We start from the raw sequence: 27,903 nt of genomic DNA on the forward strand, positions 1-27,903 counted from the left end.
TAAGTAGATTAATTTAGCTTTAAATGATGAATTATTCGTTTTGATTTTGCTTTTTAAAAGTTAAATTGCATTACATTTTTGTTTTTGTACACAAAACTATCTATCTATCTATCTATCTATCTATCTATCTATCTATCTATCTATCTATCTATCTATCTATCTATCTATCTATCTATCTATCTATCTATCTACATACATGTATGTGTGTGTGTGTGTGTGTGTGCATGTGTGTGTCTATACTGCATGAAAAAAAATCTGTCGTGATTCATTGGCAGCATTATTATTAAATTACAATTTTGTGTAATCTATACCTTTGTGCCCAGAGCGTTCTCACTCCCGAGGCGTAACATGTCGACGTTTTGTCACGTCCCGCGGCGTTCCTGAGGAACGCGAAAGGAGACCTTCGGCGTTCTTATGGTACGCGGCGGGTTATGGCTGGGATCCAGTGCAATGACGCTTCCGCGGTAATAGATGTTCCAGCCCTGTATTCCAGCCCTAAACCTAACCTTATCCCTAGCCCTGACCATAACCTTATTCCTGACCTTAACCAGGACTTTAATGAAGTTAAATAGCGTGTTTCTAAGCGATTTGAATAAAAAGAGCGAACATGTGTAGATTCAGTCCAGACGGTTCTCATATTTCCTCTTTTTTCCGAGGTCGTCATTTAGGAACGTGGTGGGTAGCCGAAAACGTAATATGGTGACGATTTGTCACCTAGCGTAAAATGTTACGCTTTGGGAGTGAGAACGGGTTGCAGTGCCAATTCCTTGTCTCATAACAGATCTTAAAGGCAGCGATAAACGATTTCAATAGATATATTTAATAATAATAGCAATAGCAACTGGACAGGCAAAACAGAGAAGCAAAAAAGTTCTTTTTTTTTCTTTAGATGGACTTATTCATCATATAATGAATTTTGAGGTTTGATGTGTTGCTTAGTAACATGATCACATGATTTACACATATTTTTAATATAAAGGCTGCTGTAAAATCAGCCAGAACGATCTAGATGTGAGTAACACATACACATATATATATATATATATATATATATGTGTGTGTGTGTGTGTGTGTGTGTGTGTGTGTGTGTGTGTATAGGGAACTGTGTAATTACATAAAAGATGAACAAATACTAAGAGTCGAATGGGTTGTGGATGGGATCTTTAAATGGGGCAGATTATGTTACAGCTGAGGAGCTGAAAGAGTTAAATCCCATCAAACGTTTAAAACCACTTGAAAAATGGCAAAAACTCATGCAATTTCTTGAAAACAACACTTAAACTGAAACATGTTGTTTTACAGCTTATTAAAAGCTTAGGACCATACCTCCAAAAAAAACCACACCCACCCCCCCAAAACAGAAAGTTCCAAACAAGAACTCAGTAATGAGTAACTCCACTGTTATTGTTTTCACTTAATAAAATGTGTTGCAGCATGCTTGATGCAAGCATTTTCATGAGGTGAGTGGGAACATTTCTCCAAGTGGTAAAGACGGCCGCACGGCGGGCATCTATTGTCTGGAACGGTTGTCCATTTTAGAGAACTTCCCTTGCCATCCATCCCCAAAGGGTCTCAAATGGATTTAGATTAGGGGAACACGCAGGATGGTCCTAAAGAGTGATGGTATTCTCCTGGATGAAGTCCCTTGTCCTGCGGGCATTGTGTACTGTAGCGTTGTCCTGTTGAAAAACCCTGTCGTTCCTACACAGACAAGGGCCCTCAGTCATGAGGGATGCTCTCTGCACCATCTGGACATAGACAGTGGCTTTTTGATGCCCCTGCACCTCCTGAAGCTCCATTGTTCCACTGAAGGAAAAATCACCCCAGACCATTATTGTACCGCGACCACTGTGCCGTGTCAAAAACATGTCAGGTGGGATCTGCTTGGCATGCCAGTAATATTGGGAACCATCACGACCATGAAGGTTACATTTTTTCTCATCAGAGAATAAAACTTTCTTCCACCCTTTAAGGTCCCATGTTTGATGCTCTCCTGCAAAGCTCAAATGGTCAGTTCTGTGGCGTTTAAGGACACTAGGCCTTTGAAGACATTTTTTGTTTTTGAAGCCCTTCAGTCTCAGATACCAGCTGATGTTTATGGGGCTCCAATCGGCACCCCTTTTGATCAGGACTGTATAATAACTAAGAATTCAATTGCACAATTTTTATGGATCAATTTACAACAATCCTACAAATTATTCATAGTTCACCATGTGGGCTACTTTATCATGATATCCAGATGACACATTACTAAAGTCACTTCATCCTTTCCAAAAATGGCCCACATTTACAATTTTACATGGACCAGTTGATGGTCACAGTAAATTTTTGAGCAAATAAATAACATAGAGAGAGTTTTTGAGGTTTTCTTTTACTTATATTTCAGTTTCTGCCTAAACCTATTTTGCTGTTCAGAAGCTCAAAGAGCATCCACTTGGGTTTATTTATTTAGGAAAAAAAGAGGAAGGTGTGTAATTAGGGAAATTTTATTCAACCGCCAACTAGAAGTCGCACAATATTTGCAGCAGGGCTTTAATGAATATTTACTTATACAAAAGTAAATGTAATTTCATTTCATTTCAGGGAAAAACAACCTCTAAAAACAACAACAACAACAACAAAAAAAAAACGCTTTAGCTCCATGGTGTTTAAATTACCACAGTTTTTCACTTTTCAAGGTCACAGACAGGGGATATACAATTATTGATAGTATAAGTGGAGTAATCTTGCTTTAAATTATGATTTATTCTTTTTCCATCTGATTTTTCAAAGTTACATTGCATTACATTTTTAATGTTGTACACAAAAGCCTATTTCTCTCCATCACAAGCTATCTATTTATCTATCTATTTATATACATCCATACATGTGTTTGTGGAGGGGGGTGTATGTCTATATTACATGAAAAACAGCACGATAAGATAAGATGAGACTTTATTGATCCGATGGCGGGGAAATTTGTGCGTTATGGTGGGGACTATGAAGAATGCATTGCAATGTCTGAGCTCTCAATCAATCTTTCTTCTCTTTAAAACTGGCCATGATCTAGATGTGTCTAAAATATCCCCAATGTATATATTTAACGAAAGGCCGTATATACAACATATATGTTACATATATTGCTACATTGATAGTGTTACTAAGTTACAGGACATTGAAATACTTATAGCTGTACTAGTGAAATATAGCTTATGTAAATCAAAACATAAATGGCAACATCACTGACCCTTTTTTCACCACTGACCCAGCTGTGGTTCCATTTTTTTTAGAGGTGCTTTTAAATGAAGTAACTTTGCTACTGTTTGTGCTAGAGACAAAATTGAAATGATTTCATTAAAAAAAGAAAACAAGCTTTTTAATAAAAAACATATGTGGTGTTTCGTGTTAGTACAAAGCATACACAAGGTATTGTTGTCCAAACACAGACAACAAAATTAGCTCTGCCTAGATTTTACCATGTGTGCTTTACATTAAAATGACTTGTTAACCACTTATGCTATCAAGTCATCCATCCACTCGCTTCCACTTATCCTTTTCAGGGTCGCGGGGGGTGCTGGAGCCTATCCCAGCTGTCATAGGGCGAGAGGCAAGGTACACCCTGGACAGGGTGTACCTTACATTTACTCCTGCATTCACACCTAGTGGCTATTTAGATTTTCCAATTAACCTATCCCCACAAAGTGCATGTCTTTGGACTGTGGGAGGAAGCCGGTGCACCTGGGGAGAACCCACGGGGAGAACATGCAACTCCACACAGAAACACCCTGTCCTGATGGTAGAATTGAAGGATCATCTTGCTGTGAGGCAACAATGATAAACACAATGCCACCGTGCTCTGAATTATTTTGTAATTTTACACCCAAAATTAGAAGACAACTCCAGGCGGCCCGTAGGATACTTGGTTTATAAAGGTTTAACATAGAACAATATCATGTTTCTTTACTTTATAATTTTTCCCATAACCCATTTCTTGGTATTTTTTTCTGGCTTAAGAAATATTATGTAACACTTGGGTGCAAAAATACAAATTAATAAGCCAAATGCTGAAGACAAAATTGCAAATATTTCCACAGCTACAGTGAACTTTCCAGGTGAACTGGTGTATGCTGGGATGAAGGTAATCCACACAGCACAGAATATCAGCAGGCTGAATGTGATCAATTTGGCTTCATTGAAATTATCAGGAAGTTTTCTTGCCATAAATGCCAGGATCAAACAAATGATTGCAAGGATCCCTATGTATCCCAACACTGCATAAAAAGCAAACTCAGAGCCTGTGTTACATTCCAGAACAATCATCCTATTGCTGTATGTGAACAACGTATGTGGGTAAGGTGGGCTTAAAGTCAGCCACAACACACATGTTATTAGTTGAATCAAAGTGCAGGAGCAAACAATGATTCTTTGTTGTGCGTGACCAAACTGTCCAGTAATTTTATTGCCAGGAAATGTGGCTTTGAAGGCTGTGACAACAACAATGGTTTTTCCCAAGACACAGGAAATGCAAAGGGCAAATGTCACACCAAAAGTGGTGTGGCGCAGCATGCATGTCCAGACTGTTGGCATACCAATGAAAGTGAGAGGACAGAGAAAACACAGAAAAAGAGAAAACAATAAGAAAGAGCTCAGCTCAAAGTTGCTGGCTTTTATCACAGGAGTTTCTCTGTAGTTAATAAAAACCACCATTGTCGCCAAGGAGAGAGAGGCCCCTAACAGGGATACAAGTGTTAGAGCTATTCCCATGGGCTCATGATATTTCAGGAACTCAATAGTTCTAGGAATGCAATCATCTTTTCTCTCATTGGACCAGTATTCCTTTGGACAAGGTGTGCAGTCTGCTGCACCTGTTGATGATAAACAGAAAGGGTGAATAATGAATTGAGAGACCGTGTTAGTCAAAGATTTAACTTCCTTGACAGAAAAAGCAGTGAAATTAATTAGAAATCAAGATGATGCCCTACCACATTAATATTTTAAATATTACTTATTTGTATACACTAAATATGTGATATTATACTGAGTATGCTCGATTTGATAAGACATATACACTTCATATATTGGTCTACTTGTCTACCTGTTGAGTTGGCTATAGTTCCATCAGCACAGGATACACAGTGAAAACAACAAATTGGTTTTCCATTAATCTGAGCTTTTCTGGTACCAGATGGGCAAATATTAGAACACAGTGATGTGGGGACCTGTGGCAAAAGAAATGTTTAAGTATTGTAGCAATGATAAATAAGTGTTGAAATGATCTTACTGCCACAATTCAAATAAAGTTGAGATACTAAAAGTGTACTGCATGGGAAAAAAAGAGACATCAGAATTACTGTTTTTCCTGTCCTCCACACGATCTTCTCCTCCTGGACATTGAGTTTGTAATTGCCGTTTGCAGCAGATGCAAAATGACCAAGTGTCACATGTTGCACTTTTCCATTTATCAACTGCCAGTTAATGATATCATAAGAAGCAGGAGGATCGCCATTCTCATCAAAAAACACCTCATCCCCAAACTGATTTGTGAAATTCACCCTTTGTAAGCTTTTACTGACCTAGAAAGGAAAGGATTATTTATCAGCTTTTTATGAGCTTCTTCGTCAGTCAGAAGAATTGTAACTTTCAATTGCACCATTTCTCACATCCTTGGGCTGAATTTCTGAAAGATTCAAACATCGCTTTATTGTTTGTGCTCCAACTGGTTGGCAAAATACCAGCTGATGCAGAGCATGTGCAATAGCATAAACTGCTTTATAGACATTATAGGTCACTCTGAGCTCTGTGACATTGAAGAAAACATGCTCGGAATTCATTAATGTTTCATTGCCTGTACATCTTTTGGTTGTGTCATCAGTACTTGTGCGTGCTCCTGGTAAAACGGGCATGCAACCCACGATAATCTCCCAGAAATCCTTCACGAAAGGTGCATGTGGATCTGTATAAGGACTAATACTTGTAAGAAAGTGTTTGAAATTTGGAATAGCCATCTTCTGCACAACAAATCCGAGGGCGCCACCAAAAGCTGTGTATATTTCAGGTGTGGATGGTCGAGATGCTGTTATCCAGGCCTCACTTGCGATCCACTGAATTCCTGTAATGTTCTGGTTCACAATTTCTTTCATCAAAGGATAAAAGTCACCTTCAGGTACAAAAGCCAAAATTACTTTGACAGTTGACTGTTTTATTATTTCCACAACTTTCAAAAATCTGTCTTTAGTGTATGTACGTAGAATTGTACCCACAAAAGCAATGCAAATCCCAAATTTTTCAACCTCCTCTTTAAAAGCAAGAATTCCATTACGTCCATAATCATTGTCTGACTGTATGGCTCCAATCCACTGCCATCCAAAATGTTTGACCAGTGCAGCCAAAGCTTTTGCCTGGAAATAGTCACTGGGGATTGTTCTAAAAAATGTAGGATATTTAGTTCTGTCACTCAGACAAGCACACGTTGAGAAGTAGCTGATCTATAAAAGAGAAAAGAACACTGAAACAGTGTGCATGCAACAATACATCATACAATGCCAAAATATCACATATATCACATGGCATAAAACATACAGTTTTATCTCTTTTACTATTTGCACGCAGCATCATAAAACATATAATTGTATCTTATTGTCTAGTTATCTCTTACTATTGGCATATGAAATGGTCCAAGAATTCCAGCCACAGCTATTGACTGAGATGACCCAGATTCTGCTATGAGAGCAGATATAGCTGGAGGGCAATGAGAAGATACATCTACCTCCTCTACTCCACTAGCCAGTGTTAGTGCAGCACGTAAAGCATTTGTTGGAGATGCACAAGAGTTAAGGATCCTATAGCCAAGAGATATGTTTGGAAGCAGAGCAGGATCGTTGTTGATTTCTTCAATGGCAAATATCATTGCCTGTGTCCATCGAAAAACTCTCAGGTCAAACCTAAAGACATTTCAGTGATTGATACAAGTAACCAAACTTTTGCTTTACATGTATGTACACTACAATCTCAAGAATTAAAACACAAATAAACATACATGCATGACAAATGAACAAAAAAGTTTGTGTTAAATCATACCCTTCACACTGCACTTTAGGCAGCTCCTTATCAAATGTAGAAGTGCTGAGTATTTCTTTGATCAAAATTGGGAAGATTCCTCCGATCATTATGTCACCTTCCTTAAAAAAACTTGGCACATCAAACCTGCCAAACGGTTCACAGCCAGATACTGTGTTCATGGTGAGGATACAGAGGAATAAGATGATACCTGTTTTCATGTTTGTGCTCTATTATCATATATGCATGAGAGCACAGTTCTTATAACGACAGTATTAGATATAGTCAGACATTCTCTCATTTCCCAAAGGGCACAGTGATTTCAGATTGGTAAGCTTGAAACAACAAGGAAAATAATTGCTCTACTCATTATATATTTTCAAATGTCAGTAATCTATTTTGTCTGTTGTCAGTAAAAATTCACATTTCTTCTATACAGACTTCCACATATAACCTGTAGATGACCAAGAGTTTGATGTCAAGAGTTTTGTGTTTAGGACTACAGTATACATTTGAGGTTGGTGAGAATAATATATGTTGTGTCTCCTCAAGAAAGTGACAGTCATTTCTTCCACAACAGTTTATTGTGGAAGCTATTGATGTGAAATGCCTGCAAAGCACAGCACTGGCTTTTCAGTAATTAAGATATTAATTGCTGCATAACACTGCATGCATGATTAAACTAATTATGCATATTCATTACTTTAAAAACAGGCCTGCTAAAATTATTATATAGTATCCTGAATTTTTTTAACAAGATGATCATGTTGATGACTGTAGCCACGCATGTCATTCCATTGCAAGAATGTCTGCATTTGTTTATATTCTTGACTGTGTGATACAACACTTTTCATTTCTACACTCTTGTTGTTTGTGTTGGGTGCTGAAAAAACTTTGAAAAAACTCATTTCTAATTTTAATTTTTACAGTACGACACATGGCTGTGTTGTGCGGCCTTACTTGTTCGTTAGATCTACCCTTCTTTAGAAAATTTTGACCACTTTTAGAGACATTTCTCATCACGATACATTAATAGGGATGGGAATTGATTAGAATTTAATGATTCTGATTACATTATTGATATAATTTGTCGGCTGGATTCCTTACCAATTCTCTTATTGATTCTCATTGGCTTTGCTTTGAGACTCAATTAAAAGGGTTTTTAATGACATCCTTCTGGCATGTGATTCTGGTAACCATGTTGTTCTTGTCTTGCTTGACCTAACTGCTGCCTTTGACACCGTAGACCACAATATTCTAATTTCTCGATTACATGATGTAGTGGGTATTGGTGGCACTGCACTTAATTGGTTTAGGTCTTATTTGTCAGATAGAACTTTCTCTGTCAGCCTTCTCGGTTACGAATCGTCTTCTGCTCCTCTGTCATGCGGCGTCCCACAGGGCTCAATTTTAGGGCCACTGCTCTTTTCACTGTATCTACTGCCTCTGGGTTCTATCCTTAGAAGGCATGGGATCTCATTTCATTGTTATGCCAATGACTGCCAAATTTATTTGCCACTAAAACACAAGGATGGCATCTCCATAAAACCTCTCTTGACATGTCTAGATGACATTAAAGCTTGGTTGGCTTTAAACTTTTTAAATTTTAATGAAAAGAAAACAGACGTGTTGGTGTCTGGACCCAGTGGTCCCTGTGAGTCCTCCTCTGTTGTTTTAGGATCCCTGGAATTCTATTTTAAATCTGTTGTTACTGACCTTGGTTTTAAGTTGGACAGTGATTTTAAATTGGTGAAGTCCAGAGCAGTGGTGAAGTCCAGTTTTTATCATTTAAGGCGACTGGCAAGAGTAAAATCTTTTCTTTTGAGGCAGCACCTTGAAACACTGATCCATGCTTTTATTTCTTCCCGCCTGGACTACTGTAACTCACTTTATGTGGGGGTCAGTCAGTCATTGCTCTCACGTCTGCAGCTGGTTCAAAATGCAGCTGCACGACTCCTAACAGGAACTCGAAAAAGAGAGCATATAACCCACGTGCTAGCCTCTCTGCACTGGCTGCCTGTGTCTTTTAGAGTCAATTTTAAAATTCTTATGTTTGTTTTTAAATGCCTTCACAGTCTTGCCCCGCCTTACCTCTCTGAGCTTCTTCATCCCCACATACCCTGTCGGTCTCTCAGGTCAGCTGACCAGCTGCTCCTGGAGGTACCGAGATCCAGGAGGAAGCTCAGAGGGGACAGGGCCTTCTCTATTGTGGCTCCAAAATTATGGAATAATTTGCCCATGCATGTTAGAGAGGCCCCTTCACTGTCCACTTTTAAATCACGTCTTAAAACCCACTTTTATTCCTTGGCTTTTAACCTCAGTGAGAGTTAGTTTTCTCTTTTAATTGAAGTAGTTATTTAATTAATGATTTCACTCTTCTTTTATTTGTTTTTTATTTATATCTCATGTAATTTTATTTTACAGTTCCAATGTACAGCATTTTGTGTCAGCTGTGGTTGTTTTAAAGTGCTTTATAAATAAAGTTGATGATGATAATGATGATGATTGTTGTTAATAATAAATTAATTAAAGCAACAAAACAACCTGAAGAGCCGGTTGGGAGCCGAAAGAGCCGGCTCTTTTTAGTGAGCCGAGCTGAAAGAGCCGGTTCTCTAAAAAGAGCCGGAAATCCCATCACTACAGTGGATGCATATGTTTGAGTGTAACCCCCATTTGGAACATGCTTTGTCCTGTATAGTGTTTATAGAGAGTTTTGTATTATATACGTTGTAAGTTGGGGCCTTTAGTCTTTTTGCAGGTCCCATCAAGAAGATGGCTAATGAAGAAGAATCTAATATGATGGCATGGCCATGTCAGTGCTCTGTCATTCTCCTTTTCAGACTCTCATTCGTGCAACCCATCCCCTTCCCATCTCCACCTCAACTGAGTCATTCAGAGCTCCATCAAGTCTACATCTTTACCATCACCAGTGTTCAAACTCCAGAAGATCATGCCCTATATCCTATTGCTGCTAGGATTCTGTTCTGTTAAACCCCAAGATGTGTCAAAGCTGCAGATTCTAAATGAGTGCTTAGAATCCATCAAAGGTTGGATGGCTGACAACTTCCTCCAACTTAATGAAGAAAAGACTGAAGTCCTTGTATGTGGTCCTGACAGACATGTACCTATGATAATGAATGCTCTTGGTCCTCTTTCAACATTTGTGAAATCATCTATCGGGAACCTAGGGGTAATTTGTGACTCTGCTCTTACTTTGGATGTTCACTCAAATCTCTGGTTTGGTCTTGCTTCTATCATTTAAGAAACATTTCTAAATTAAGTCCTATTGTATGGACATTGTTATTGCATATTCATTCATTTCAGTTTGTACTAGTTTGGACTACTGTAACTCATTGTTCACTTGTCTAAGCAAGGGCTCCCTGGAGCGTCTGCAAAGTGTCCAAAATGCTGCAGAAAGGCTTCTGACCAAAACATCTAAGTACTCTCATGTGACACTGTTGCTACTACAGCTCCATTGGCTCCCCGTTGAATTCAGAGTGCATTTTAAGATTCTGGTTCTGAGCTTTAAAGCTCTTCATGGACAATCACCAGCCTACATTACTAAACTTTTACAGCCCTATGTCCCTAGGAGGTCCCTGAGATCATGTGATCAGTGCCTACTTGTTATTCAGCATACAAGGCTGAGAACCAAGGGAGATAGAGCTATTGCCACTGTAGCCCCCAGACTGTGGAACTCTCTTCGTCTGAGTTTAAGATCTGTGGACTCATTTAAAAACAACTAAAAACGCATCTTTTTAGAATTGCATTTTGTTAACTTTTGTCTATTTCTGTTTTATACTCTGTCATCCCGTTGTGGAGCACTTTGATCGTTTTATCTAGAAAGGTGCTTTAAAAATAACATTTTACTTTACTTACTTTAATTTACTTCTACCACGATGGGTCATCTGAGTCTAATCACCCAATTCAATTAATTTCAATAAACTTCAATTCAGTTCAATTTTATTTACTGTATTTTCCGCACTATAAGGCGCACTTAAAATCCTTTAATTTTTTTCAAAAATTGACAGTGCGCCTTATAATCCGGTGCGCCTTATGTATGAATTCTGGTTGTGCTTACTGATCTCAAACTGATTTTTTGTGGTACATGGCGCTCAAAAATATGTCAAAAAATGTTTTAGTACGACTTTGGTAAGCTACGAACCACACCGCTTGATGGATTGTCGGAGCATTACGTCTACCGTAGTCAAGAGCCTCGCGGAGTAATCTGGGTCCAAAACTCCATCCACTTCAGGCCCAAAGTCAAACGTACACGTATCACTGAGAGTTAAAAACTCTAAATTCTTTCATCTTTGATAAAATGATGAACGTTGCTGCTTTGCCAGGTGTAACAATTGAGTTTAACATCCAGGCATCAATGAAAACAGAATTTATTAAATTTCAGTTAGAAGTTAGCTCGCTAGCTTCAACCTAAACATGATATACTATGTTCTGACTGAGAGATTAGAAGGTACAGCTCTGCTATCACTTCCAACATAAATGAAGACAGAAAACTAAACAGCAATGACATTTGTAGGGTTACTGAAGTTGGACTAGCTGGTATATAATGATGTGCTATGTGATCGCTTGCGACACAGCTATGTTAGCATAACATAAACACAGTGAAGCTGGAGGATGAATGCTAGCTTTTTTTCCACTCGATAAAAGTTAATGTGAGTGTTCCAGATGGTGAGGGACAAATGCAATCGCATGGCAGGATGCTGTAAACGGACCAAACTTCAGTCACGAGAACAACTGTGATAATCCATCCACAATATGAGGTTAGTCATTAATATACTGCAAAAACATGGGAATACAGCAGCTGCGAGAGAATTCAAATCAATGGTACAGAAGTGGAGGAAGCAATAAGAATGAGTCAAGTAAAATTTGATTGAGCTGACTGTTTTGTTTTGCTTAATGCGCCTTATAATCCGTGCACGTTATGTATGAAAACAGACCCGTTCATCGACAGTGCACCTTATGGTCCGAAAAATACGTTTTACAGTACCAAATCATAACAACACCTCAAGGTAGACCCTACAATAATACATGTTCAGTTCTTCCAAATGATCTCTGCCTGTTAAAATAGTTAGATCTGCCTGTAATTGCACTGAACCTCAAACAAATTCTATGAATCTAATTGAATAAAGCTTTTTCCTATTCTTTCTGTCATTCTGAATTTAGCTGTAGGTCCTCCATTAATAGTAGCTCTATAGGCAGCTGGAAAATTTTTAAATGGGCATTTTCTAAGTAAAAATGAGAACAGCCACTGGAAGAGTAAAACAGAAAAGTCATTAAAGTTCCTTCTGCCAGCCATCATTATTTAAACTGTGTAAACATCCAACTGAAGCTCCCTAAATGTTGTGTGAAAATAAAATGTAAATAGATTGACACTGTATACAGGTATGCAAATAATTACTCACATCCATTTCTTTCTGCAGCATATTTAATGTTTTGCAGTGTACTGTAATTTTGTACATAAAGTATTTACAATATACATATATTTCAAAGGCAGCATGATGGCATGGTGGTTAGCACTGTTTGACACCAATGTCTGGCTGGGACCTTTCTGTGTGGAGTTCGCATGTTCTCCCCGTGTTTACATGGGTTCTGTCCACGTACTTTGGCTTCTGCCCACAGTCCAAAGACCACATGCAGCCACGTGCCTATGTGTTAGCCTTCCAAAAGACTGGCAGTCTGTCCAGGGTGTACCCCTCCTCTTGCCCCATTGGCATAATTTTGTGCTGAACATTGGGGAGGTCAAGATCTCTGTCTGAATAAATAAATAAATAAATCTGGGTAAATTCCCAGATGATTCAACATGCAACTATTTTGCTGGTGATACCTGAAATGAGTAAAGAAAATCAACAGCCTATTTATGCAAAACGATACATAACTTTATTGGGGGGGGGGGGGGTACATTGGTTGGGTCCGATTATTGGGGGGGGGTCGTAACCCCCTAACCCACCTGGAAATTATCCCCCTGGCTTGCCCTATGATGGCTGGGATAAGCTCCAGCGCCCATACAACTTGCATTTAGAAACATAAAACTGGTGTTTTAAAATTGAGGAATTATATATTTTTTTACTTAATACTTTTTCCTATAACATGTTTCTTGGTATTTTTTTCTGGCTTAAGAATTATTATGTAACACTTGGGTGCAAAAGTACAAATTAATAAGCCAAAAGCTGAAGACAAAATTGCAAATATTTCTACAGCTACAGTGAACTTTCCAGGAGAGCTGATGTATGCTGGGATGAAGGTAATCCACACAGCACAGAATATCAGCAGGCTGAATGTGATCAATTTGGCTTCATTGAAATTATCAGGAAGTTTTCTTGCCATAAATGCCAGGATTAAACAAATGATTGCAAGGATCCCTATGTATCCCAACACTGCATAAAAAGCAAACTCAGAGCCTGTGTTACATTCCAGAGCAATCATTCTATTGCTGTATGTAAACAACTTATGTGGGTAAGGTGGGCTTAAAGTCAGCCACAACACACATATTACTATTTGAATCAAAGTGCAGGAGCAAACAATAATTCTTTGTTGTGCGTGACCAAACTTTCCAGCAACTTTGTTGCCAGGAAATGTGGCTTTGAAGGCTGTGACAACAACAATGGTTTTTCCCAAGACACAGGAAATGCAAAGAGCAAATGTCACACCAAAAGCGGTGTGACGCAGCATGCATGTCCAGACTGTTGGTTGACCAAGAAAAGTGAGAGGACAGAGAAAACACAGAAAAAGAGAAAACAATAAGAAAGAGCTCAGCTCAAAGTTGCTGGCTTTTATCACAGGAGTTTCTCTGTAGTTGATAAAAACCACCATTGTCGCCAAGGAGAGAGAGGCCCCTAACAGGGATACAAGTGTTAGAGCTATTCCCATAGGCTCATGATATTTCAGGAACTCAATTGTTCTAGGAATGCAATCATCTTTTCTCTCATTGGACCAGTATTCCTTTGGACAAGGTGTGCAGTCTGCTGCACCTGTTGAGAATAAATAGAAAGGCTGTGTTGTGTATCTAGATGTGCATATATTTTTTTAAACCTGAAACATAAACAAACACTGAGTACATCACACTATGTCTTTTGTTTCCTTCTTTTTGGCAGGATGAGTGGGACTGGGGGGCGGTATAGTATACCTGTTGAGTTGGCTATAGTTCCCTCAGCACAGGGAACACAGTCAAAACAACATATAGGTTTTCCCTTAATTTGAGCTTTCCTGGTTCCTGCTGGACAACCATTAGAACACACCGATGTGGGGACCTGTGGCAAAAGACATGTCACATTAACATTCAGGAGAACATACAGTTGTCAAATTCAATACTGCAATGGAAAATTACAGTATAATTACCATTTTTCCTGTCCTCCACACTACTTTCTCCTCCTCAATGCTGAGCTTGTAATCACCATTTGCAGCAGATGTAAAATTACCAAGTGTCACATGTTGCACTTTTCCATTTATCAACTGCCAGTTAATAATTTCATAAGAAGCAGGAGGATCGCCATTCTCATCAAAAAACACCTTATCTCCAAACTGATTTATGAAATTCACTTTTTGCAAGCTATTACTGACCTGAAAAAACAGAGTGATTATTCATTAGATTTTTATAAGTTTATAAATGACTAATTATTATTATTATTATTATTATTAATTATTATTATAATTTATCTAATAATTCAGAAAAATTTCAGTTGATTATTTCTCACCTCCTTGGGCTGAATTTCTGAAAGATTCAAACATGGATTTACTGTTTTTGCTCCAACTGGTTGGCAAAATACCAGCTGATGCAGAGCATGTGCAATAGCATAAACTGCTTTATAGACATTATAGGTCACTCTGAGCTCTGTGACATTGAAGAAATCATGCTCGGAATTCATTAATGTTTCATTGCCTGTACATCTTTTGGTTGTGTCCTCAGTATCTGCATGTACCCCTGGCAAAACAGGTGTGCAGCCCACCATTATCTGCCAGAACTCCTTCACAAAAGGTGCATGTGGATCTTTATAAGGACTATTACTTGTAAGAAAGTGTTTAAGTTTAGGAATAGCCATCTTCTGCATTACAAATCCCAGGGCGCCACCAAAAGCTGTGTATATTTCAGGTGTGGAGGGCTGAGGTGCTGTTATCCAAGCCTCACTACCAAGCCACTGGATCCCTGTAATGTTTTGTTTTACTACTTCCTTCATCAAAGGAGAAAAGTCACCCTCAGGAGCAAAAGCTAGAATTACTTTGACAGTTGACTGTTTAATCATTTCTACAGCGTCTAGAATTTTATCCCTTGTATATGTACGTAGAACTGACCCAACAAAAGCAATGCAAACCCCAAGCTTTTCAACCTCCTGCTTAAAAGCAAGAATTGCATTACGTCCATAATCATTATCTGACTGTATGGCTCCAATCCACTGCCATCCAAAATGTTTGACCAGTGCAGCCAATGCCTTTGCCTGGAAGTAGTCGCTGGGGATTGTTCTAAAAAATGTAGGATATTTAGTTCTGTCACTCAGACAAGCACACGTTGAGAAGTAACTTATCTGTAGTGGAAGAAAAAAGCAACACCAACAAAATGTGATGAAAATATTCTAAGAAATTGCCTAATAAAGCATAACAAAGCCTTAACATCGCTTAATAAACAACTTTATCTCTTACTATTGGCACTTGAAATGGTCCAAGAGTTCCAGCGACAGCTAAGGACTGAGATGATCCTGCCTCTGCTATGACTGAAGATATTGTTGGAGAACAAGCAGTAGCTTTTATCCCCTGTGGTCTGCTAGCTAGTGTTAGTGCAGCACGTAAAGTGTTAGTAGGAGATGAGCATGAGTTAAGGATCCTATAACCAAGAGATATATTTGGAAGGAAAGCAGGATCATTGTTTATTTCTGCAACAGCAAACATCATCGCCTGTGTCCATCGAAAAGCTCGTAGGTCAAACCTAAAATGTGTCATTACAAAAAATCACAATTATAGAATTGCTGCTGAACAATTCTATGTAACATAACATTAAAGATGCAAGCGTAAAGAAGCATGTATGGAGAAGTCTAATGTATCAAGACTTACACTGCACAATTCACTCCAGGAGGCTCACTCTCAAAAGTATAAGTGCTGCTGACCTCTTTGTTAAAAACTGGAAAAATCCCACCGATCATTATGTCACCCTGCTCAAACAAACTTGGCATGTTAAATTTGCCAAGCAGCTCACAGCCAGAAACTATGCTCAAGTACTGTATGGAAAGAAAAACAAAAACAGTTCTCTGCATGTTTACACTGCACTTCTAAAATCAAATGAGGCTAGAGCTTTTATAATGAGCTGGACAAAGGCAAATATCCCAAGGCAGCAATCTGAGCACAACAAGAAAAGGTGACTGCTCAAAAGAAGGTTCACATATCCAGTGCTGCATGTAACGTAACAGACATGTCCACATGTAATCAATTCCCTACAGATAAAGCAGTTTATTCAACACACTGATAATTCAAAGAGTGTCAAATGCAAATAATGTACTGAATAGTAACTAAGTATCTATTCAATTTTATTCAGTTTCATTTATACAGTGCTAAATCACAACAACAGTCACCTCATGGCACTTTGTATTATAAGGTAGACCCTACAATAATAATTGTAGGGTCTATTGTAGGGATATCTGCAATGTCTTAAACTGAAGCAATTTCCCCACGGGGATTAATAAAGTATACATTATATTACCTGAACATCTCAGATCATCATTTTACATGAAACTGGGATTATCTGAGGTTAAAGTTATTAATAACTGTTTCAATTTTGCAGGTTGTGCTTAACAAAGGATAGACTATGTCTTCACCAATGTTCCCTCTAAGCTGTGCCAGCAGTGCGCAATTGCGCACTGCTGGCATGGTCTCTGCTCACAGAAAATCTGTGTTGCGCACAGAAAAAAATCTAACCTGAATTGAAATTAAAATGAATACTTTAACAATTCTGTTTTGCAGTGTTAGTCAGTGAGTGACTGGCTGCTCCCGTATGGGATTAGAACGATGCCCCCCAATCCCATAGTCCAGCCAATAATGCGATTCACATTCGTATATACGCAGCTAATCAACGTCGTTGACAGGCTATGACAGCGCCCTTACGTGCCGACACCAGTGTTTTAGCTAGCAAACTGTCGTGGCTGATGTGGAGTGAAGCAACCATTGGAGATGTGAGCAGGACAGACGGAACAATTGACGGAAAAAGTGTGGACTTTGTACCAGTTTTTAAATTGTGTTGATAGGCCACGTAAAACCAGAGTTGTGATAAAAATATATGCAATGTTTGGTTTTCTTCCTGAATACTATCATTGTTTATATTTACTGCGGGAAGAAATGGTAAAAATGGCGTTTTATAAGGAAAACGCTCAAAAGCACTCTCTGCCTGTGAGCAAAGACAAAACTAAAAACCCCACCCATTCCTATTCGTCGAAAAAAGTACCATGTCGACCAATCAAAAAATGATATGGCAACATGGCATTTAGTTGTTTAGGAAGGGGGGAAGTTTTAGGAGTGACGGCGGTGTTCTGAGATGTGAGAGATTTTCGACGTTTAGCGTAAATCTTGTGTAGTTAGTGTGTAGTGTAGTCAATAGTTTTGCTGTGTGTGTCAGAACAATGAGGCCATTGCTGAATGTTACAGGTTTTACAGGAGTGATACATCTCCTGTTGTCAGGCCTGCAGGTATCAGGCTGTTGTTCTCCTTTATCTCATAGTGGACAGAAATTATTTTTTGGAGTGGCACAAATAATTTATGTGGCATCAAATTTAATGCAGAACAGCTGATTGTTCTGTAAATAGTTTGAAATGTTTATTTAAAAAAACGCCTTGGCTGCATTTTTAGGTAAACAGCTGCAAAAAACTTTGTTGTTTGCATAACTCAGTTACTCTTTTAAAGAAGTAACCATATAATTAATTTCCCAGCACTGGTCATTATATACTGTATTTTGCAGACAGAGAGTTACAGGACTCTCTCCCAGACCACAGACTCATACTCATAATACAAGTCAGAGCTTTATTAAAAAAGAAAGAAAGAAAGAAAGAAAGAAAGAAATTTGTGTTTTCAAAATTGGAGTTCAAGTTGTTTTTACTTCCAATAGTGTTAACATACACAGGTCATGAACAAGATTTTCTTTTTTAATTTTCATTGTAAGTGGGATAAAGCAGTTAATTAAAAGTAGTCTAACATAAATGTAAATGCTGTAATTTGATTATCTTAATAAACCATGGATGGAGTCGATGCTGGCGTGACCACAGTGCTCTCGTCTAATGTTGCTCACAGTGGTCCAAGGGACCGCTTAGGGAGTTTGTGTGTTCGCTCCGACACATGAAAAATTAGACGGAACATTGGTCTTTACTAAAACAAAGTAAAGTTTTTAGGAATTTAACTATTTTTATTGCTTTGAAAATATAGCCAAATTATTTATATAGCCAAATCTCAACAACAATTCTACTAAATACATACAAAAAGCATGTCACGCCTTCAATATGAAATGCAATTCAAAATCTCACTAAGCAGTGCTAGCTCTATTTGCCTGAAAATGTGAAGGGAGCAGTTAAAATCCCAACCTGATTTAGATGTAGCTAATTTTAGTAACATAGTATAAGACGTCTGTGCTGAGTATGGCCTAGAGTCCCGAGGTCAGAATGGGAGACAATCCCAAGGGTGGTTGAGAATGACCGAACTAAGTTCGTGTGGGACTTCCAGATACAGACAGATAAGATGGTGGTGACTAACCAACCGGATGTTGTAGTGGTAGACAAGCAGAAGAAGACGGCCGTAGTGCTAGACATAGCGATACCGAACAACATCCGAGATCTCTGTCCAGAAGAGTTCAGTCCTAGGAACAGCTAAGATACTGTGCAGGACCCTCAAGCTCCCAGGCCTCTGGCAGAGGACCTGAGCTTAAAGGAGAGACTGCCCACAGGGGCGAGAGTGGAATATGTATAATATATATATTATGATACTTCATAACTTCGTAAAGTAATATATATAATATAATTAATTACTTTTCAAGTAACACTAGTACGCCCCAGAACTGCACAAGGGGGTAATTCTGCCCTGCAATAATGGCATTTTTAAGTAAGATTTGACAAAACAAGTAGAATTTTTAGGCAGTTTATTTGTTTTTAAAGATGATTTAGATATTTTCTTTGCAGGCTGTAAAGTTAAAATACAGAAGAATGTGCCAATAAACAAAGGATAACAAATAGCTAAAGAAAACAAACCGCTAAACCATCTAAATTATTACATTCTCACTGAAAAAGAACATAATGAAAAAAAAGAAAGAACATTGGAAAAAGCTTCTCTGGTAAATGGTAAATGGCCTGTATTTGTATAGTGCTTTAGTTATTCCCTAAGGACCCCAAAGCGCTTTACACTATATTCAGTCATTCACCCATTCACACACACATTCACACACTCTGTGTGAAAATGTATCAAAGAAGGTTTGAAACATATTACAAATGAAGCTTGTGTCAAATATATGTAGTAGTTAAGTTCGAATTTTATATTCCTTTACTCAACAGCCTCCCGGATAAACAGAAAAGAGGAAAAAAACCTTTAATCTATGTTTTCAGTTTATTCAGCATCTCACAGCTAAAAAAATTAAAACAGACTACACAGATACAGTGAAATTATTTCTATGATTCATACACCAGGACCAAATAAATTACAAATTACATCGTTCTTAGTGGTATTTTTCCCATCAAATGCTTTTTAGAATTTTGTTCTGGCCTAAATATGATTATATAACATTTTGGAACAAAAATGCACACCAACAAACCAAAACTTGATGCCAGAATGGCAAATATTTCCACAGCTACAGTGAATTTCCCTGGAGAGCTGACATATGCAGGGATAAATGTGATCCATACTGCACAGAATATCAGCATACTGAAAGTGATCAGTTTGGCCTCATTAAAGCTATCTGGCAGTTTTCTAGCAAGAAAAGCAAGTATAAAACACAAGATAGCAAGAAGTCCAATATAACCCAGGACAGCCCAGAATCCAACAGCTGAACCCAGAGCACACTCTAAGATGATCTTTTCTTTATAGTAGTCAATGTTCATGTTTGGGAATGGGGGGTTTATTGTTAGCCAAAGTATACATATCATAACCTGAATCAGAGTAAATATCAGAACAGTGAGCCTCTGTTGTACAGGCCCAAACCACTTCATGACATTACTGCTTGGAAGTGTAGCTCTGAAGGCCATTAAAACCACTATTGTTTTCCCCAGAACGCAAGAGATACAGAGAACGAAGGTAATGCCAAATGCTGTGTGTCGTAGCATGCAGGACCACTCGGAGGGACGCCCGATGAACGTCAGAGAACACAGGAAACACAGTTTCAGTGAGAATAACAGCAGGAAGCTCAGCTCAGAGTTGTTTGCTCTTACAACAGGAGTCTCTTTATGAGTCAAAAATATTACTGATATCATTAGTGCTAAAAACATACCAATACAACTAAATGCAGTTAAAAGTGCCCCCATGATCTCTTTGTAGGAAAGGTATTCAGTAGGTTTTGGAAGACACTTGTCTCTGTTTTCATTTGGCCAAAATTCAGGTGGACAGAGCAAACAGTCAGGAGAATCTGTGACAGATGTAAATGACAGAAAATATAAGTATAGTATATCCAAGATATATAATCAATTGAAACATTCGGTGGTTCAAATATTTAAATGTTTTTGATATATATTCATTCAGGACACTAGAACTGATTTTAAATAGGTATCCTTACTCACTTGTCTGATTACTAATTGTTCCCTCGGGGCATTTAAAGCAGTCAAAGCAGCAAACAGGCTTATTCTTGTTTATAGCCTTTCGAGTCCCTGGCAGACATGGTTCTCTGCAGACAGACCTGGGAACCTGATTCGGCAAAATTCAACATGTTAAAACTCAATACTGAAACACAAAATATGTTTTCTTAATAACATTAAAATGTTTCTAAAACTGCTGTGAAGAAAAGATTATTTTTAAATCTATGAAATGTCCATAGTGTTGAGGGAAATTACCTCACTACTGTTTCCTCCCCAAACTATGATGACATCTTCTTTTAGTCTGAATCTTTCCTCCTTTGGAAAAGAGGCATCATATTGACCAATAATACTAATTTCAGCAGAGCCGTCCTCTTTCATCTGCCAGTTTACTAAGTCATAGAGGGCAACTGATTGCCCATATTCATCAAATAAAACCCTGACCCCATTCTTAGTTGTGAAGTTCACATACTTAATGTGTTCGAGCACCTACAGAAAGACAATTAGCACATTTTGTCATATATAAAATCATTAAATAGTCAGAATTTAACAGAAAACAAACAGAAAACAACAATAAATTTAATGATTAGAGACAAAGATCAAATAATTTCGATATATTAGGACTTACCAACTTAGGTTGAACCTCATTTTTGTTCACACAAAGCTTCCCTGTTGTAGGATTTGAGCCATTCTGACATTGCAGTAGAGTGTGTAGGGCATATGCTACTGAATACACCGCTTTATATACATTATTCTCTTCCCTGAAATATGCCACATCTGTGTAATCATTTGAGACTGTTCGCAGGTCCTCTGCACCAGTACACATAGTAGAAGTGTTTGATGGAGAGTAGCTGCAGTCAAAGAATTCCTCCCAGAAAGCTTTAATTAATGCACTCTGTGGCTCATCAGAAGGCTTCAAACCAAGTAAGAATTCTCCAAGACCTGGTATGGATGCCTGAGGGAGCGCAAAGCCCATTGCCCCATGTAAAATGTGCTTTCTGTCAGCAGAAGCCAGGTCTGGTTGCATTATCCATGACTCTGTGCCAATCCACTGCTTTCCAGTTATTTTATAAGTTTCAATTTCTGACATAAGACAAGGACATAAACAAGAGGACCACATTTGATGAGGACTCCAGTAGTGTGTCTAGAATAACACTGAAAAGTTTTTTGCTTGTTTGTGAGTAGGGCAGACTGTATTCAATACATATGCCTTCTTTCTTTGCTTCCTTAACAAAGTCAGCTGTACCATCCTCTGAGTACATGCCTATTGAATAAATAACTCCCACCCAGCGCCAGTCAAAATATTTCATAAGCTGTGCTAGACCACTGATTTGGTAGCGGTCACTTGGCACTGTTCTGAAGAAGGTGGGGTAAAGTCTTCTGTCACTTAAGCAAGCACAGGTTGAAAGGTGACTCACCTTCAAAAAAAAAAAAAGCAAACACAACAATCCTTTTTATGTTTTAAAGATAGACAAACTCAATAAACAGTATTCAAAAGTTATCCCTCCCAGTCATTTCTGCTCACCTGTGGAACTGATAGTGAACTTAATATGAAGTTTATGTCTCCACTTACTCCTGATGAAGAATGGCCAACTAGAGCCTGGACCTGATCACTGCAGCTTTTTGAATTCTCTCCACTTATAGCCTCTACAGCTGCCCGTATTAGGTTTTCACTCCCGCAGCCATTATACACCCTATAACTCAGACTCACTCCAGGAAGCAGTATAGCATCTCTATTGATCTCCTCCACAGTAAAAATCATTGTCCTGGCAAATTTCAGTTCCCTGTCATTCCGTCTGTAAAGAAAGTGTCAACTGTTGATGCTATACACATAAAAAAAATACTTCACATTATCATAATGCACTATATCAGAAAGACATGAAGTATTCTACTAGCATAAAATACAGCTGTTATTTATTTATTTTAATCATATTCACTTACTTTGAGCAGTATGTGTATGGAAGTGCTTGGTAGTTATTATCTATAAGTGTCCTTGTACTAGACATAGAGAAAAGTCCTCCTATAATTAAATCACCTTCTTTAGAAAACTCCATGAATCCTGTCTGTCCAATCAGTCTGCATGTATGGTTGTCAGACTTTATCCTTGCCAGCAGAGTGAATAAAATCAAAGTGATCATACTCATCATGAGCTGCCCTCCCCTTCACTGAAGTAGTTGTGTGCTCGGAGCTGACCTTTATAGTTTTTCTTCAATCATCAGAGAAATGTCTCCATCGATTGTGAGCACTTTCCCCATTCTCAAAAGATTATTTTGTTATTTTGCATCACTGAAACTACTTCTATCTCTACTTCTGCTATTTGACTTGTAAAAGACAAGCAATTAAAATGTTCTTTGAGAATCTAAACAATACTTCATGGTATATTGGTTTAATATTAACTCTATATTATGTGTGATATTCTGAAGTACATTTGATTATGTAATCTAATCAGTATTTCATTTTTAACTGGCCAGATATTCTATCTGTTTATTATTGTTTCTGGCATCAAATTGTGCTTTTTTCTTATCTGATGATGGTGCTTTGTTTATATACAAACAACAATATTTGTATTCATGTGAAAAAAAATGGAATTGTGTTTAAAAAAACATAAAAGCAATACTTCTTGGACCAATATTAATGGGACGTGCTCTACGCACTCTTCTGAGTAATGTTTCTTTCCACAAGGAGCAAACAGGCAAAAAAAAAAGAACAGGAAAATGGCGTACAAGAGGACACAGATGGATGCTTTTATTATACATCTTTGATCTGCATTAATACAAATGTTCATTTTGTTTTCACATTTCATATGACAGCTGTAGTGGAGAGAGATGGATGCTTGAAAATGACCTTCATATTAACCTATTGATCTTGACAATTAAGAGATACTTTGTTGGAATCCTAGAATTCTGGTGGCAGGTGACCAGTTGCACATGAAAAAGGACACTCAAGAAACTGACTTTTGTTAGGATGGATTGTCGCAAACTTGAAAGGGAAACTAACACACAGCACAAAGTAGCTAATAGTTCTATCTGCCTTAACACACCCCAGGATCTCAGTGCTGATCCATCAGTTCCCTCAATAAGTAGGTCTTTTGACATGTGTTTCATGTTATTATTGAGGAGAAAAATACTAAAGGTCAGCCAGATGAGCAACACAGCAACAAGTTGGGCATTTAATCGATAGCGTGTTGAAAAAAACAATTTCATGACAGGATGAGCTGCCTTGAAGATAATTAATACATGAAAAGTTCTCCCCACTACACAGGTCAAGCATGCAAGTATTATACACCACTGAGATGGCTGGTAGATGTTGACTGATGCAGAAAAGTTGCAGTTATGATGCAGGCTGTCTCTGTTTGATGACATTTCTATTCTTGTCATGTGCATTGCAAACAGCAACAGAGCTGCCTGAAAAATTTTGCCCACCCATTTACTGGAATCTGTTGGCTGCACAATTTTGCCCATGTAAACAGTAACTCTGACGCCATCTGTATGAAAAGAAAGTTACGCTTTTTTATACAACTGTTCAGGCACGGTATTAAAGAACTTGTGTATTTATTTGTTTATTACCTGCTGGTGTTAGAAACACTTCTTTTGGGTAGTGTGTTGAATAGACCTTGGATGACATCTGCTGATGAAATAAAAAAAATAATCTGTTATTGGATCGTCATCATAGACAAAACAAATGGAGATGGACAAAACGAAAATCTCAAAACACACAATTTGACATATTAATTGCACACATATCTTATTGCAGCTAATCTTGACATAAGCTCTTCAGTTTTTCAAAGGATTCTTGGCTCATTTTGTTGTCAGCAACATTAAAATATTAACACACTGTGGAATTTGGGGTCTTTATATACAGGAACGAGAATGAGTTTGCCCTTAAAGTACACATTACAGATGCATATACAATCCATTTTTTTTCTGGTGGTACACCAGGACAAGAGTAATAATGTGGGTTCAATGTGCCAGAGATCTCAGAAGAACAGATGGGCTGGTATTTCTGTAATTTAAATGTATCCTTTAATGATTAGAATATATCTGGATGAAGGCTAATTACAGATAATACATAGGATTACAATTTGTATTGAATTGGCATGAGCAAAAATGTTTCAGTGCTCTAAATTCACATCTCATTTTTTATACAGTAGGATTCATTTTATTTTTCTATCATAAATCCGGCAGTTACCTGTGTCATGTGGGGAACACAGTTGGTCTTGGACAGCAAATATACCAAGAACTGTAGAATTCTACATTTATGTACATGCTTGCTTCCCTTATCTTCATTCACAGTGTACTTATATTCTTGAAGCAGGTGTACACACCCATTGGAGACCATGCAGTTCAAAGGCAGATCCACAAAAACTGTATAGTCTGTTTTGATCCTCTCTTGTGTGAAAATATTATTAGAGCCAACAGTAATTTCAGAAGTCCTAAAAAAATGAGAAAAGAATTATAAACATTTTTAAATAGCATTTTAGAAGTCTTCATGAATTCATTACACTTATTTACAGTCAAATTGCTTGAATTTCCATTTATTCATTATTTGTAGGCACATAAAAATGACTTAATTTCATTTAAATAAGATGGAAGGATAAAATTATGGTAAACCATTTTTAAATATGAAATGCAAAACTAAAAAAAGTATCATAACACAGCACTGAGCCTGTTACTTTGCCTATAATTACAGTAATATACTAATGACTTGAAATTGTAACATATTTGAAATCAAAACATATTATCATTTATGGTATTTAGACTCCCAAATTTCTGGGAAAACCACACCGGCTAACCATGTACACACAGATCACCAGTCAGGTTGTAATTTACTCACCTGTAACATGTCTGTATTAGTTTTGTGCTGTCATTGTCATGAATGGCAACATTTTTACACAATGCTGCAAAGGCCTTTGTTTCTTCATAATGCTCATGCAGGTCCAGGTTGCGCCATGTCTCACATGACAACACCCAAATGAACAGTGTTAGGAAAACAAATGTGACTGTTGTCATCTCAGAGCCTTGCCTTTGGCATGCATGCTTCTTAGAGGGACGTGTTTTATAGCTTCTTCTCTGTAGCAAAAAAAAAGTGTAGCCAAAACAATGGGCCACTCTCATTGGTACATGGAATAACTGTTGTTGCTGTTGTAATCTTTTTTTTTTTTTAATTAGGAATATCAGCTATAACACATGTGTCCGGTTTCCTAAAAATGGTTACTAAAAAATGTCTTCGACTGTTTACTGAGACCAACACAATAAGGGCCTGTAAGTTTTTACAGCTGTTCCTGTAAATCAGCTCTTATATCCATCCACTTTCTTCATTGCTCACTCAGTTTGGAGTGACAGGAATTTTGGATCTATCACAGCTGTAATAGGGTGAAAGGCAGAGGACACCCTCAGTTGTTTGCCAGTCTATGGCAGGGCTAACACAAAGAGACAGACAGCTATTCACACTCACATCTATGTCAAATACAGGAGTCTTTAGACAATTTGAGGAAGTTGGAACACCCAGAAAGAAACCTCACAAGCCCAGGAAAACTATGCAAACTCCACACAGAAAGACATCAGCCAGTCAGTATACTGAAACCCAGGACCTTCACCACTGGACAACAACAACAACAATAATAATAATAATAATAATAATAATAATAATAATAATAATAATAATAATAATGATGATAATAATAATAATGATGATGATGATAACCAAAATAATAATAACAATTTTATTAATATATATAATTTGTTTGTTAATAGAGTAGAATATGTTGAAGTTCTTTTATTAGGAATGTGTTCTAGGAAACACAGTTGCTAAAATCATTATTAAATATGCTTACAGATTAGTCATTAATGATTATTAGCTTATATAAAATATTGTCTATAAATTAATAATGACAAAAAATAGGTTTGATTTTTAGCAAGAGTATCAATTACTCCTTAAGAGTTTTGTCTTGAAGGCCATTAAATCAATTATTGTTTTCAATAAAGAATATAAATGTGATTCGAATTTTTGTGTATGGCACCATGCAGGAAGCTCAGCAGAGGTCTTGGTCACTACTTGATCAGGCCTATTAATGATGTTAAATAGATCGACGGGAGCTCTGCACAAAAAAAAGTAGTTTCTGCCTTCAAGAATGCAAGTCTCTATATTTATTAGTATTTTCTCACAATTAGCTAGTAATCAGTCTGACAGTTGAAAATCCCCACCAAGCCAACCTATTTTTAGAAAGAGACAAAATTTACTGATAAATTAATATGCTAATAAGGAAAAAGACAAAGCATATTATAGATATAGCAAAGGCCAAAATTTAATTTGGAATGTTCTTAATGTTTGTTGTGCACAAAGAATGTTGTCATAAAAGCAATCATGTATTACCTTCAACAGTCCCTGGAATGGAGGGCAACCATGGCTGTAAAGTAAATGGTAAAATGGTAAATGGCCTGTATTTGTATAGCGCTTTACTAGTCCCTAAGGACCCCAAAGCGCTTTACACGTTCAGTCATTCACCCATTCACACACTGGTGATGGTAAGCTACATTGTAGCCACAGCCACCCTGGCGCACTGACAGAGGCAAGGCTGCCGGACACTGGCGCCACCGGGCCCTCTGACCACCACCAGTAGGCAACGGGTGAAGTGTCTTGCCCAAGGACACAACGACCGAGACTGTCCAAGCCGGGGCTCGAACCGGCAACCTTCCGATTACAAGGCGAACTCCCAACTCTTGAGCCACGATTGCTCAAGAAGTAACACAGGAACAGTGTGCATGACAATATGGAAGAGTTATATGTACTTTAAACTGTGCTTAAATATTTGCTTCATGTTACTATGATGGATGTGGAAGTTCTGCGCATATATGAAATTTTGACTGAAGTACGGTGTACATTTTAGGACATCGTCAGGTCTCAAGAAAAAAGTTGTCAGGTATCAGACAAAAAGTTGTCAGATCTCAGTTCTCAAAAAAAATTGTCAGGTATCAGACAAAAAATTGTCAGGTCTCATTTCTCAAACAAAAAAAAAGTTGTCAGGTATCAGACAAAAAATTGTCAGGTCTCAGTTCTCAAAAAAAATTGTCAGGTATCAGACAAAAAATTGTCAGGTCTCAGTTCTCAAAAAAAAAAA

General features: G+C 37.7%; 3 protein-coding genes and 1 pseudogene across 4 annotated transcripts; all 4 read right to left on the reverse strand.

Moving 5' to 3' along the window:
• Positions 1–3,939: 3,939 nt before the first annotated feature.
• On the reverse strand, positions 3,940–5,437 carry LOC309687002 (vomeronasal type-2 receptor 26-like; the record flags this gene model as incomplete). The annotated part of the gene is made up of 4 exons (XM_082501672.1): positions 3,940–4,844; positions 5,075–5,198; positions 5,289–5,298; positions 5,421–5,437. The coding sequence occupies 4 exons, from the start codon at positions 5,435–5,437 to the stop codon at positions 3,940–3,942; spliced, it is 1,056 nt and encodes a 351-aa protein (XP_082357798.1).
• A 160-nt stretch (positions 5,438–5,597) lies between these two features.
• LOC309687003 (extracellular calcium-sensing receptor-like) lies at positions 5,598–7,145 on the reverse strand (the record flags this gene model as incomplete). Its single annotated transcript, XM_082501673.1, has 3 exons — positions 5,598–6,464; positions 6,635–6,920; positions 7,057–7,145. The coding sequence occupies 3 exons, from the start codon at positions 7,143–7,145 to the stop codon at positions 5,598–5,600; spliced, it is 1,242 nt and encodes a 413-aa protein (XP_082357799.1).
• A 5,971-nt stretch (positions 7,146–13,116) lies between these two features.
• LOC309687004 (extracellular calcium-sensing receptor-like) lies at positions 13,117–16,292 on the reverse strand (the record flags this gene model as incomplete). Its single annotated transcript, XM_082501674.1, has 6 exons — positions 13,117–14,021; positions 14,177–14,300; positions 14,389–14,610; positions 14,745–15,569; positions 15,685–15,967; positions 16,093–16,292. 6 exons carry the CDS (start codon positions 16,290–16,292, stop codon positions 13,117–13,119), a joined length of 2,559 nt encoding a protein of 852 aa, XP_082357800.1.
• A 3,401-nt stretch (positions 16,293–19,693) lies between these two features.
• Positions 19,694–22,944, reverse strand: LOC309688125 (extracellular calcium-sensing receptor-like; annotated as a pseudogene). Its single transcript, XR_014280738.1, has 6 exons — positions 22,728–22,944; positions 22,312–22,582; positions 21,415–22,204; positions 21,045–21,275; positions 20,775–20,898; positions 19,694–20,623 (listed from the first exon to the last, which is right to left on the reverse strand). The product of XR_014280738.1 is annotated as an extracellular calcium-sensing receptor-like (transcript).
• Positions 22,945–27,903: the final 4,959 nt, after the last annotated feature.

Source organism: Aulonocara stuartgranti (assembly GCF_965226115.1).
Source record: "Aulonocara stuartgranti genome assembly, chromosome: 14".
In the NCBI taxonomy this organism is placed as follows: Eukaryota; Metazoa; Chordata; class Actinopteri; order Cichliformes; family Cichlidae; genus Aulonocara; species Aulonocara stuartgranti.